Consider the following 14,803-nt stretch of genomic DNA (forward strand, 5'->3'; position numbering starts at 1 on the left):
GCAACTACCATTAAATAGTTATCCATCTGCTTTCAGTACAGCCTATATGCTGTCCACCTCTCTGTCTCAGAATATTATTCATACTGTACAATCTGGCACCTGCATCTGATTCTATGATTCTATGATTCTTCTTTGTCTTAAGTTCAGTACTGTATGTCCAAAAATCAAATTTACCCTTTTCCCATTCCAAAGCTCTCGTTTCCTTATATTTGTACATTACCATCCACACCATTGAACACCCACAAAGCACTCTTTTTCTTTTCACACCTTTGAAAGTGAATTCAGTGGCCAGAAGATAGGACAGTGGGACAGCCCCAAAAGCAGATGTGGCGAGAGCAATAGGGTGATTGAGAGAGGTTTAAGGGGAAATGAGTGTTCTGGAGGCCTGACACACGTACCCTGCCCCCGGTGCTGTAATTGATTTTAAGGTACTTGAGATGTCTCAACCCAAGGGCCTCAGTCTCCTATGCATTAGCTTCTGTACCCCCAGCATGAACTCTGGGTCAGAGGCATCCCCTGGGCTTCAGTAGTAGCCTGGTGACTCTGCTGGCTCCACAAGCCAGCTAAGGCTAGAGATACGACATTTTTATAAAATTTGAAAAAGTGGTTGTGAAAAATCAAAGTACTGTACAAACAATACTTGCTGCTCAGACTTAATCTTATTTTATGGCTCTAACAGCATTAAAATTATTTATAACTTGGCACATAAAACTGTACCATATTGCGTATTCATGAAATTTATAAAACAGCCCTATTGGCAAAACCCCTGGTGCTGCCCACCACCTCATGCCCCTTGCTGCTGCTTTGCACCTGGCACTCATCACTGCCAGGCGCTCACTGTTGCTGGTGCTTGCTGCCTCCTGCTCCTCGGCCCTGTCTGCATGGACACACTCCTCTACTCACCCCTGAGCTGCCCTGAAGAGGGCAAGGAGGAGGAAGATGACCCAGGCGGTGAGTAGGGGAGTGAACCACCACCCATAAGTGCTCTGCTTCAGCTGCTGGGATTGAGGAGCAGGAGGCAGCAAGTGTCCGGCAGTGGTGAGCAGTAAGCCCCTGGCAGTGGTGACCGCTGGGTGCTGAGCAGGAAGTGGCTGCAGGGGCACCAGCTCCCCCTGTGTGGGGGGAGGCATGATGGTGTGGTGAGTGGTGGCTGCTCTTGGGGGTGAGGCAGCAGGAGATGCAGCCCCCAGCCAACCTCGCTTGTACTGCCGCTGGCTTCTCCTTTCAGGGTGACGCCCCACATCAGTTTGCTTCATGGAATCCTGGTCATGTTTACTCATAAATAGTATATCCTTTGTTTAGTGGGGCTTACTGTTGGGTAAGTAAGCATAGGATTGCAGCCTCAACCATATGAAAGGCTTAGGCTGCAGCCTCGTACACATACAGTAAGCCTTTTTGAAGGCAATGGGACTTACCTCTGAGTAGATATGTATATAATGCTGTTTTGCAGCAGGATGTTTGTGCTGTAGTCATCTGAGGTGAAAAGGCTGACTACAAGGGAGGGGGCAGGTCAGTATCTCTTAATTGCATGAGAGGTCATAGAAAGAGGGCAGGCTGGGGTTCATAATAAATGAAGGCCCTGTATAGTCCACTCATGAAGAGGGCAGTACCCTCTAGGTGCAGAAATGCACACTGGATATGTGAAATATATTTAAATATTTATAAATGACATTTACATAAAAAATACAAGGTGGTGTACAGATAGTAAAAATATAATAGTACAGTGATAATATTAGAAAAAAAGTCTGAAAACGGGTTGGTAACAAATGGCAAATGCCTTATAAAGTCCTGACATCCAAGTAGGCAATATCTGAATCAGTAAACAAGATTACAGTATATATTGTCAAATCAGAAATACTTCACTCACCCTAAGTGTTTGTTAACATCTGAGATGTGTACAGTCGTACCTTGGTTCTCAAACGCCTTGTCACTCAAACGTTTTGGCTCCCAAACGCCGCAAACCTGGAAGTGGGTGTTTTGGTTTCTGAACATTTTTTGGAAGCCGAACATCTGACGCGGCTTCCAATTGAGTGCAGGAAGTTCCTGCAGCCAATCTGAAGCCGCACCTTGGTTTTTGCACATTATCGGAAGTCGAACGGACTTCTGGAATGGATTCCATTCGAGAACCAAGATGCGACTGTACACAATACACAATTTAGTAATTTTTTAGTATTATGGGGTCGTGGTGTAGAATCACTATAATACAGCTATTAATGTGTTCCAGCTTCCTATACCTGTTTGACATTCTTAATATGAATCCAGAGTACATAGCAGTATTGAACTCCTGCTTGAGGTAGTTATTTCTGTTCTGAATAAACATGGCATCAGCCTTGAACATGATAAGGCTGGACTTGTCTTGTGACTATAATTGTTCAAACAAAAGCACTACCTTTTGGCTCTGGAAAGAATTGTTTGTCTAAAGGTATGGCTTATGAAAGAAATTCCACTATTACAGTGGTACCTTGGGTTAAGTACTTATTTTGTTCCGGAGGTCCGTACTTAACCTGAAACTGTTCTTAACCTGAAGCACCACTTTAGCTAATGGGGCCTCCTGCTGCTGCCGCGCCACCGGAGCACGATTTCTGTTCTCATCCTGAAGCAAAGTTCTTAACCCGAGAGGTTAGAGGAGTCTGTAACTTGAAGCGTATGTAACCTGAAGCGTATGTAACACGAGGTACCACTGTATTAGACTACTGAGGGTTTTCCAAAGAGATGCTCAAGAGGACTCTGAACACACTGGAGTTCAGGGATATAATTAAGAGTTATCTTTAAAAATAAGAAACTTTGTCTAAAACTATAAAATTTAGCTGAGACAAAACTCTGCATGTGAGTAGGGCTCATTTGTTGAAGGGATGTCATGCAGCAGTGAGATTCAGGATGTGGTTTGCATAAGGTACAATGCAACTGCTTAACAATTGTGAGGATCAGATCTACTGCAGTTCCACTTGCATTGTACTGTGAAAGTACAGTATATCCTACTTTGGTTGCAGCCCTGCTACTAATCTTTCCGTGCCTTTGCTCTTGTCCCCGGTTGAAAAGACAAGAGATTATCTAGTGCCAATACAAATATGTGGCAAATGGGGAAGGAAATGTTTATTTATTGTTTGACTTCATTTAAGAATTGCTTCCTATGAAATGTCCTAAGGCAATTTAACAAGAAAAACAATTTCTAATCCAGTGCTTGTGCAGGCTAGGATAAAAATCTCAACTTAAAAATCTTGTTAGAAAAAGGTCTGCAGTAGCTGCTGAAAAGTCAGTAGAGACAGTAGCTGCCTGATATGCAACAGAAGAGAGTTCCAAAGGATAGGTGCTGCCACATTAAACATCTCAAGTTCTACATGGTACATAGAATAAACCTCCTGATGTAAGAGTATCTGTAGGAGGTCTGGTAGATACCGTATTTTTCGCCCTATAGGACGCACTTTTCCCCCTCAAAAAATGAAGGGGAAATGTGTGTGCGTCCTATGGGGCGAATGCAGGCTTTCGCTGAAGCCTGGAGAGCGAGAGGGCTCAGTGCGCACTGAGCCCTCTCGCTCTCCAGGCTTCGCGGACCTCTCCACAAGCAGCGGGAGCGCTACCCCTGCTTGCGGAGAGGTGCCTGCATGCCGAAGCCTGCGCGCGCTGAGATCAGCGCGCCCGGGCTTCGCGGACCTCTCCGCAAGCAGCAGGAGCCAGCCCTGGGCTCCCACGGCTTGCAGAGAGCTGCCTGTTTGGGGACTGGGTTCGGGGGAAGCTCGGGCCTCCCCCGCCCCAGCCCCATGCCTGGGGGGGGAAATAATTTTTTCCCCTTTATTTCCCCCCCAAAAAACTAGGTGCGCCTTATGGGACGGCGGAGTTCTTTCAGCAGCATAACATGGTGGCAATATCTTCCCCAGTGAACAGTTGAACTGCTGCTTCCAGGCAAGCTTTGGAGGGAGCACCACATGAAGCATATTGCAATGTCCAGACTATTACAGTCTAGAAATGAGCAAGCCAAAGCTGAAAAGGGCACTCCAAGGCGCTCTCATCACCTGGGACTGTAGGGATAGAAATGAAACCATGGGAAACCCGAGACTACCAACCTGCTCCTTCAGTGGGAGTACTTCCCCATCTGAAGCAGGGGCTTGACCAATTATGGAGAATATATTAAGAAACTGCTCACCCACAGCTCCTGTGTCTTGCCAGAATTCAAACTGCATTGGCATTCATCTAGTCATCAGACTTCAGAAACTGACCCAGGTCTTGCACAGCTCCTCTCCTTGTTACAGAAAAATGGAAATCTAATTATTATTAATAATAATAATAATTTATTTATACCACTGGGCGGCTTCTGACAGAATATTAAAATACAATACCCTATTAAACATTAAAAGTTTCCCTAAACAGGGCTGCCTTCAGATGTCTTCTAAAAGTCTGGTAGTTGTTTTTCTCTTTGACAATGGTTTTATTTCGATACTAATATCACCCCACAGCACAACTGTTAGGGGGCTGAATACTTAGTGATATTCTATTTAAACAACCCTGAAGATAGTGTTGAAATCATGGTAAAACTGTGCCCTCTGTGCCCATCACAGAGCTGGTTCATCAAGATACCAGGGGCAGTGGTATCAAAAGTGACTGAGCTATCATCATCATCATCATAATTTTATTTGTATTCTCCCTTTCCATGGTTAAAACCATGCTTGCAACATGAGAATAGTCACCTAACTGCAAACATAACAAAAGCCTCAGGCAATACATAAAGCACATTAAAAAGTAAACAACCAAATTGAAACAATTTCCACATAAATCATAAGGAGATATAAAGATACAAAAATTAATATCAACAACACCCCCCCCCCCCTCAGCAAAGCACTCTAAAACAGCCCAAGAGTGTCCAACTGCTTTTGTAGCTGGAGTCAGTCAAGGCTCCACCTGCCCAGGTTAGGTGGGGAAAGGCTAGCAAGACAGGGAGCAAATCTTCAAGGACTCTCAGCCAAGATGACATAATAGAGTCACATTCCTGCTGTCGTCCTGATAAAGGACATCTCTCGGAGAGACCAAACCTGATACAGTTCCATAACCAGACCTCAACCCAGACTTAAATTGGTCTGGGTAATCTGTTTTATCCAAGAGTGCTTGTAGCTTTTCTGCCATGACCCTCTTCATTATCTTCCCCTCAAGTTGAGTGTTTATGACTGGGCAATAGTTGCCACAAAGCAATGGCTCCAAGGTCGGTTTTTTCAGTAGTAGTCATATTGCTGCCTTTTCAAGATGCCTGGGACCAGTCCCTCACAAGAATACATTGATCCCACATAGCCATTACCAGCATATTTTAATAAGTCAAGGGGAAGGGATGTGCATGGATGGGCACATCACAAGGCTGCATGATGTGAAAATGATCCCACGTGGGTTATGCCTCTATTAAGAGTGGGTCAAACTATTTTGGGATCTTTGTTTGTTTGTTTGTTGGGGTTGATGTTGGTTTCCTGTCAAAAGTTGGCATTAAATCGGTCTTGGGTCTTCAAAACATGAACCCTGGAATAGTGTGATTTTTAGTTATGACCTGTGCATGTGTCTTCCATTTACAGATCATTAATAATCATAAGCACTTTGGATGGACGGATTGCTGCTCTAGACCCAGAGAACAGAGGTAGAAAGCAGTGGGATCTGGATGTGGGATCAGGTTCTCTTGTCTCATCTAGCCTCAGTAAACCAGAGGTAAGATAAATACATTGTTGCATGGTTCTAAAATGTTAGTTTGTTTATTACTAGTTTAATATCGTTTTCTGTTTTCATTTAAGTTAAGATTTGCAAAAAGCTCTCTTGACTCTTGCATCTGTTGTAAGGACCAGAAAAAAACGTTATCAACTTCACTAGTATTTACTTGGATTTCAGTGTTCTAATTTTTAAAACTACTCTTTACCACACAAATGTGTCCATATAAACTCATATGTTAAATACTTGCATTGTTTTTCTGGTACCAAACACAAAATGTAGGGATATTATGGATTTGATCCTGTCCTAATCTGACTTTTATTTTCTAGCCAATAAATTTATTACAAAAATACATGGAAGTAAGCACCAATGAATTGTGTTGGACTTACTTCTGAGTAAGACTGTGAGGAACGCCAGGGGAGAGAGCCTGTTCCATCAATTCCTAAAGTTGGCATGGGGGGGATATTATTTGTTGACTCTGATACATTAAATTGTAAATCTATTGGGTTTCTCGGCCAAAAGGCAGCGTATAAATGAATAAAGAATGCTTTTCTTCCTTATCATAGAATGCCATTGTGGCAGTTCCTTCAGTTGCTTTTGCAAATCTTCCCTTTTCTGACCATTAATAGAACAAATAGGGCCATTAATGGCAGCATTAAAAAGGTCAAAGTGCTTTTCCCTGTGCCTCTCTAGGGACCTGAACATTAAGAGACTGTCGGAACTCAATGTCATACTGGTTGACAATCCTCCAATAAGCTAGTTAGTATCTTAATTTTGAATAGCATTGAGAGTCCATAACCCTATGGAAGAAAATATCTTTAGGCTGCATTCCTATACCAATTTGGCAGCAAAGAAACAATCGAAATATGTACTTCTAAAACACTTCATGTCTTTGAATTTTGACTATAAAATATTCTTGCACGACCTTATATATTTACATGGGAGTTGTATTGAAATCAGTGGTATTTCCCTCTGAATTAAAAATCTATTTTCCATCTTGTAGAACACACTGAGCATTTTCTTAAAGGTTCTTCAGTCAGCTGAAATGCAACTTGAGTTTAACTTTTGATTAGAAATGCAGTAATATGAAGTTGTACTATATCAAAATAATTACCCAAGGTTATAACAGCTGGTCTGAACTTGGAGAGAGAGAGAGAGAGAGAGAGAGAGAGAGAGAGAGAGAGAGAGAAAGAAAGAAAGAAAGAGAAGTATTTATCCTTTGCTTAATTCTTATTCCCACACCTGAAAAATTATTAATAATTCCTGTACTTAATCTTAATTACTTAATTCTTAATCTTTCAGTTAAGATTAGTTGATACTGAGGTAAAAGACCTTTAATTAGTGATTACAACATTTTGCAGATCAAAGTAGGGAACTGAGTTGCATTCTCACCTTCCAAACCTTGTTTTTAATTCTGAATCCTTGCTTGTTCAGACTAGTTATCATAGATACTATAGCTACTGACTATTTCATCTTCCTGTATTGCCACACCTCTTTCTGTTCATTGTTTTATTTACTCCAGCTGGAGTAGAGGTGAAAGGCTGTTGCAAGTGCTTGAAATATATTTCTAATAAAGCGTTATTGTAGACCCTGGTTCACTGGGATTGTGTTACTTATTTTCTGTATGCGTTTCTGCCCTTTGTTGCTGCTCCTTTTCTGTGGTGGCTCTCTATTTCTAGCATATTCTCCCCAGGGAGGCTCGCTTGGTGCTTTCCTTACATATCTTTAGGCACCAGATGAAAACATTCCTCTTCTTCCAGGCCTTTGGCTAATTATACAGGCCTTTTAAACTGGAGAGTGGGATATTCTTCTTGCGGAGAAGCTGGTAAAATGTGGACTGGACGGGATAACTCTTAGGTGGACATGTAGCTGGTTGACTGACCAAACCCAAAGAATGCTCAGTAATGGTTCCTCATCATCCTGGGGAATATGTGTCACATAGGGTCCTGCAGGGACCCATGACGGGACTCAAGGCAGCTTAAGAAGAATCCCTAAAGATTTTCTCAGGAACAGCAGAGTCCAATCTCATATCATGCAGCTTTTGAAAGGCGAATGACCAGCCTGCCTTTCCCCTAAAGGAAGGAATCACTCTGCCCTTTCTTCCTTCCCTGCAAACATAAGTGCAGCGCTGCAAAAAACAAGCCTAAGTGAAATCACAGGCTGACATGTAGACAGTGCACAGGAAGAGCGAACCCTAATTACAGGTAAATTTGTAGATTACGAATAAATACAAATAACTATACAGAAAGCTGACCAAATTCACCAGAGTACTCTGTGGGCAAGACAGGGTTAAGTTTTCAAAATCTAAGGTAGCTGGAGTTAGGGTTGTTCTGACCTCCTATCTTCCGTACCTTTGCAAACTAGGTAATCAGGTGATCTACTTATTTGGTATTTTTGGCCACAAACCAATGAATCAGCAGGTGTACATTAACCAACTAAATCAACATTCCAGCACTAGACAACGTTTATCCCTAAGGGAAAAAACCAAGATCTTCTAAAGAAGCAGTGTAGGAGAACTGGAATTCTGTAGATAAAACCAAAAAAGCAGCTAATGAGTTTCAGTTGGGATATGCCCATCTTGCACTATTTATAGGGTTTATGCCTAAACGCAGATTATACATACTCCATGTTAGGCTGCCTTTGCATAGCCTGTACATAAAGACAGCAGTCTGCTTATAGTTGCCACTTCAAAGCTTCCTGTAGCACTCAGTAACAGGAAGTGCACTTGTATGGTATTCTGGGATGGCAGATACAAAACATCTGAACAGATATTACAGCTAAGATTATATAAAAAGAAATTAGTGACAAATCACATTATGCATGAGAACAAAGAACCAACAATTTTTGAGAACATAGAAATAAAAAACTGGTTACAGTGGTACCTCGGGTTACATACGCTTCAGGTTACATACGCTTCAGGTTACAGACTCCACTAACCCAGAAATCGTGCTTCAGGTTAAAAACTTTGCTTCAGGATAAGAACAGAAATCGTGCTCTGGCGGCACGGCAGCAGCAGAAGGCCCCATTAGCTAAAGTGGTGCTTCAGGTTAAGAACAGTTTCAGGTTAAGAACGGACCTCCGGAACAAATTAAGTACTTAACCTGAGGTACCACTGTATACTGCTTTAGAACATTCTAAATAGGGATATTGCTGCCATGTATAATTAAAAAAGTTCACCTGGAATCTCCCAGCTGAAAACCCAGACTATAAATTGGAGGGCTCAAAGGTCTTGAGGAAGGATTGTGATAGCAGAAATCAATGCCGGTGGAGACAATTCAGAGTTCAGGAAGTAAAGTGAAGTTAAAACCAGACTCTTCTGGTTGATGTATGCATAAGTCAAGTGATGAGATCACCACATGCTCCAGAAAGATTGGGAGCATGGGCTCCCAGTGGAATTAGGAAGAGGCTCAAATAATGTGTACTATCATGCGGAAGTAGAAAGGGATTTCATGGGAGGCAGTAAGAATCAGCAAAGGCATGTAAGTTAGGTAAAGAAATGACATCACCCCCTTCTTCCTTTTTGCTTAAAGCATTATCTCATCTAATGCAAGAATGAGTCACCCAGGCAGTCATGTCCAATTATCTTGATACAAAGGATGTAGGGTATCACAAGGTACTTACACATGCCTTGTGAACTGTCAATTTAAGTCATCATTTGTTCAACTTCACTGAACAGAAATCATTATAATTCTGTCTTATATTTAATTCATATAGTCAAGTGCTTTTCTGTTTTGATATGAAATGAGGCTGCCCCCAAATAAGAAAGCTGTTCTACATACTCAGGGAATTCTTTGTCCATGCACAATGAAAAATATTCGTTTCTGTTTTTTTAAATCTGAACATCCAAGAACGTAGATGGCAGTTTAAGCAGAGATTTTAAAAAGGAAGTCACTCACACCACTATCTAAGATAGATGGAACTTCCCAGTTCCTTTAGACCGGGGTAGCCAACTCCCATCAGTCCCAAGCAGCATGGCCAGTTTAGAGGGATGGTGGAAGCTGTAGTCCAGCAACTTTAGGAGGGCTCCACCTTGGCTACCCCTGCTTTAGACACTGCTAACAAAACTCTCTCCTAGGGAACAATTGCTGGAAGAGGCCAAGATCAGCGTCAGAAACTCTGATATATAAGCTAATCGGCAAATGGTGCCTTAAACCTAGGTTACAGTCGCTACAATGGAATGTCCAGGTGCCTTTACAGCAGCAAACTTTATTATTAAATCTCAAAGCGGTTTACAACACATTAAAACATCAAATATAACAATACAGAACAAATTCAAGCTTCACGGAAAATATTTCAGATGCTTCTCTAAGTGAGATTTTGCTTTCCCCATACTTATTTACCTACTAAATTTATATAGCTGCCCCATAGCAGAAGGACTCCAGGAAGGCAGTGTGGTGTAGTGGTTAGTGTGTCAGACTAGAACCTGGCAGATCAGCATTCAGATCCCCACTCACTCATGAAGATCATAGGGTGACGTTGGGCCAGTCACAGCCCCCCTAACCTAGCTAGCCTCCAGAGCAGGAGAAAACAAGTACCGTATTTTCCCCTCTATAACACGCAGATTTTTTCTCCTAAAAAGGAAGGGGAAATGTCTGTGCGTGTTATAGAGCGAATGTGTGGTCCCTGGAGCCGAAAAACCAGGCAAAAATCACATCGCGACGCTTCAAGGAAAAGGGAAAACTGAAAAGAGGAAGCGGCTGCTTTCCTGCATTCTGCCTCAGGGTCTTACTGCCCACCCTCCTCTGTTTCGTTGCTGTGTTTGCTGAAACTGAACAAAGAGCAGGGAAAGCCCCTCCCCTCCAGGCAAGCTCCGGTGCTGCTGGGGGAGAGGGTGAGAGAGGGGGGAAGGGAGAGAGAGAGGGGGGGAGGGAGAGAGAGAGAGAGAGAGAGAGAGAGAGAGAGAGAGAGAGATGGCTGGCTTGGGTGGGGGGAAACTTTTGCCTTTCTTTCCTCCAACCCGTTAAATCCCTCTCCTGCATTCTTAGCCAGCTGCTTCTCTGCACACCCCTCTAATGTCCCTTCTTTGTTTTTCCTTCGCTCCCCACTTAAAATGTGGTTACAAAGCATAGATCCACATGGATCCTCAGGATCTTTGCATTGGGTCACCCCAAATTCACCATCAGATCACATAGCATGTCCATGGCTACAGCCTGCCCCCCCAAAATCACGCACCCACTGTTGCCTGGGGCTGCAATGGTGCAAAAATGTGGTTAAAAAGCATGGATCCACATGGATCCTCAGGATCTTTGCATTGGGTCACCCCAAATTCACCATCAGATCACATAGCATGTCCATGGCTACAGCCTGCCCCCCCAAAATCACGCACCCACTGTTGCCTGGGGCTGCAATGGTGCAAAAATGCGGTTACAAAGCATGGATCCACAGGGATTCTCAGGATCTTTGCATTGGGTCACCCCAAATTCACCATCAGATCACATAGCATGTCCATGGCTACAGCCTGCACCGAAAAAAATCACGCACCTACTGTTGCCTGGGGCTGCAATGGTGCAAAAACGTGGTTACAAAGCATGGATCCACAGGGATTCTCAGGATCTTTGCATTGGGTCACCCCAAATTCACCATCAGATCACATAGCATGTCCATGGCTACAGCCTGCACCAAAAAAATCACGCACCCACTGTTGCCTGGGGCTGCAATGGTGCAAAAACGTGGTTACAAAGCATGGATCCACAGGAATTCTCAGGATTTTGGCATAGGGTCACCCCAAATTCACCATCAGATCACATGTCTGTGGCCACAGCATGAAGCCCAAAAATGATACATCCACTGTTTCATTCAGAATGTTTTTTCCCTTGTTTTCCTCCTCTAAAAATGATGTGCGTGTTATGGTCAGGTGCGTGTTATAGAGCGAAAAATACGGTATGTTCCATCCTTCATGTGACAGCCCTTTAGATATTTGATGACTATCTTATCTCTGCTCAGTTTCCTCTGTTCCTTCAACCGTGCCTCATAAGGCTTGATTTCCAGACCCTTGATCATCTTGGCTGCTCTCCTTTGCACACATTCTAGCTTGTCAATACCCTTCTTGATTAGTGTTGCCCAGAACTGAACACAGCGCTCCAGGTGTGGTTGGACCATGGCAGAATAGAATGGGACTATTACTTCCTTTGTTCAATACACTATACTTCTGTTGATGCAGCCTAGAATAGCATTAGTTTTGTTTTGCTGGCTTCTTGTTGTTTTGTTGGGTTTTGCTGCATCACACTGTTAACTTGTTTTAAGCTTGTTGTCTACTAAGGCTCCCTAGATCCTTTTCACATGAACTACTGGCAAGCCAGGTGTCCTCCATGTTAAATTTGTGCAGCGGGTTCTTCTTCCCTATGTGTAGAACCTTATATTTGTCCCTATTTGAATTTGTTTTGTTAGTTTGAGAGCAGTTCTCCAATCTGTTATGGTCAAATTGAATCCTGATTTCTGTCTTCAGTGGCACTGACTACCCCTCCCAGTTTGGTGCCATCTGCAAATTTGATGAGCATCCTCTCAGTACTTTCATCAGTGTCATTTATAAAGATGTTGAACAACATGGGGAGAGGTAAAATATGAATAAATATTCCCCCCTCCTCTGGGTGCCTCTGCAAAATGAATGGTGTCAGAGAGGCTCACCTAGCACCTATTTTGTCTTGTGGGTGGGCTTTTCAGTCCTAAAAGATGTTTAGGGCATTGTGATTCTGCACTATTGTTTTTTCCCTTTCTAGTTTTACTTCGGTTTTATTCTGCTGCTTTTTAATATATTCTGCTTTAAATTTTATGTTTGCTAAATAGTGTTAACTGTTACTGTAAACTGCCTAAAGAACACTTGTTGAGTGGTATGTAAATAAATATTGAGAATGTCTATGCATATAAAAGCTATTGCAGATTCCAATACACAACACACAAACTGGCATTTCCATCCATGCCAAGCTAATGGTGGAGGAAGTAGCTAAAAATGAATATTTACAATTTACAGTAGGCATGTAAAATGTATAGTAGACATTTACAAGTAGACATGTAAAAGACAAACTATGAAGATTAAGCTACAAATTATTATTGCATTGTTCCCCACATTTGATACAAAATATGTTTGTGTCCTGGTTGCCATTATATGTATTTCTGTTCTAATGCTTTGTAGGTATTTGGGAATAAGATGATAATTCCTTCCTTGGATGGGGACCTTTTTCAATGGGATCGTGACAGAGAAAGCATGGAAGCTGTCCCTTTCACTGTGGAATCTCTTCTCGAATCATCGTACAAATTTGGAGATGATGTTGTCCTGGTTGGAGGAAAGTCCTTGACAACATATGGGCTGAGCTCATATTCAGGAAAGGTAAAAAGGTTCTTACTGATGATAGACTTTTTCTTACATATTTACAAGAGAGCACATCAAAGTACATCATGTGCTCAGCGCCGGATACCACTGACCCATTTTACTTCTGGCTATCAGCTGCATACTCTTAATAGAAGCTGTATGTATATGGAAATTTACCAATTTCCCAGAAAGATATTCTCACTTAGCTCTCAGATGGAGCAAGGTAAGCTTCACTGAAATTGATGAGGCTACTTATGCACTTACTGCTTAAAGATGATTTCTTATAGAATTTCTTATGGAATAAACTGTATGGAACCAGGGTTATTGTAGTAGCATTTCTTGCCCTTGTGCTTCCCTAGTATCATACCACTAGAATCCTCTGAGCAGGAGGGGAGGGCTGAGGGGCTGGATCTTGCTCAGGGGTCTTACACAAGGAAGTGGGGCTGAGCAGTTTCCCTGTACCACAGCTCACTCCACTCAGCAGGAGTTGAGGGAGAAGGGAAGAGCAGGTGGGAAAGCCAGCTTACACCTGCTCCTTTTGCTGGCAGATGTCTGGATCCGACTTACTCTTTTCATATTTCACATAAGGCCTCAGTTTTAATCTCACATACAAGGTGGATTTAGGCAAGCTATTCTCTCTCTGAATTTCAGTGCTATGTGTAATATAGAGTAATAACATTGACCCACCTTGCAAGTTTTTTAGGTCTTACAGAGGTTGGCTTATCTTTACAAATTTATATTCTGTTTCCAAGCTGTATTTTATTTTTTATTTTTTATTTTTTAAACTCTTTACAGTCCTTTAATTAAATAAGCCACCAGGGGGCAGGGTGGTTTTTAAAATTTATTACTTGCCTTTCATCCTTGGGCCTCAGGATAGGTTACAACAATTTAAAATACAACATTAAAAGCAGCCAGAAAAATAGAGTGACTCCTTAAAATTGACATCACTGGTTTCAAAGGCAAGGGAAAAGAGGTATGTCTTCAGCATTCACCGAAAACTGTACAGTGAAGTTGCCAGACACACCACTATTGAGAGGGTGCTCCACAAGCTTGGGGATGCCACAGAGAATGCAGTCTCCCAGACTACAACCACCCACTGCCAATCTTAACAGCTTAGTCCAGGCATAGGCAAACTTGGCCCTCCAGCTGTTTTGGGACTACAATTCCCATCATCCCTGGCCACTGGTCCTGTTAGCTAGGGATGATGGGAGTTGTAGTCCCAAAACAGCTGGAGGGCCAAGTTTGGCCATCAGTGGCCAAGAGGGTCTGTAGCAAAGAAGGCAGTTTTTCAAATATTTGGGGCCTAAATTATTTAGGGCTTTAAAAAGGTAGCTTGAGCGCCTTGAATTGTGCTGGCAACCAATGCAGCTGTTTTAAAACAGGATTATATGCAGTCTAAAGGAACTCCAGCCAGTAATTGGCTGTTTCAATTTGGACCAATTGAAATTTCTGAGTTGCCTTCAAGGGCAGCCCCATGTAGAGCACATTGTACATCCAGTACGATAGAAACCCAATGATAGCATTAAAATAGTAGATCTCTCCAACTTCCGTGCATTAAAAACATAGCAACAATAATTGCCTGTGTGATGGACATAGCATGTTTTTAATGCTAAGTATAATTTAGTGAATTTTTATATTAGTTTGCAACTTTTCATCAGTATTGTTTTGTGTATGAAATCCATTTTTACATCTCTGGGTACAAATATAATGGGAAGGTGAGAGCAAAATGGAATAGAGTCACACTTTTTGTATGATTAGTAAAAAGAAGGATATACTGAAAAAGTTATGTCTGATCCTTTAAGACTTCTCTTTCTTGTTCAG

The 14,803-nt window shown here is 42.3% G+C and overlaps 1 protein-coding gene across 2 annotated transcripts in view; it reads left to right on the forward strand.

Moving 5' to 3' along the window:
• The window catches only part of EIF2AK3 (eukaryotic translation initiation factor 2 alpha kinase 3), a 45,706-nt gene that overhangs the window by 6,147 nt on the left and 24,756 nt on the right, over window positions 1-14,803 (forward strand). For both annotated transcript variants that reach the window (XM_081836255.1, XM_081836254.1), the window contains exons 2-3: window positions 5,550-5,679; window positions 12,806-13,000. In XM_081836255.1, coding sequence (XP_081692381.1) covers window positions 12,821-13,000 — 180 coding nt within the window. In that variant the 5' untranslated portion in view covers window positions 5,550-5,679; window positions 12,806-12,820. The remainder of the gene's footprint in view (window positions 1-5,549; window positions 5,680-12,805; window positions 13,001-14,803) is intronic.

This window comes from Podarcis erhardii, assembly GCF_964252035.2.
Source record: "Podarcis erhardii genome assembly, chromosome: 13".
NCBI lineage: Eukaryota > Metazoa > Chordata > Lepidosauria > Squamata > Lacertidae > Podarcis > Podarcis erhardii.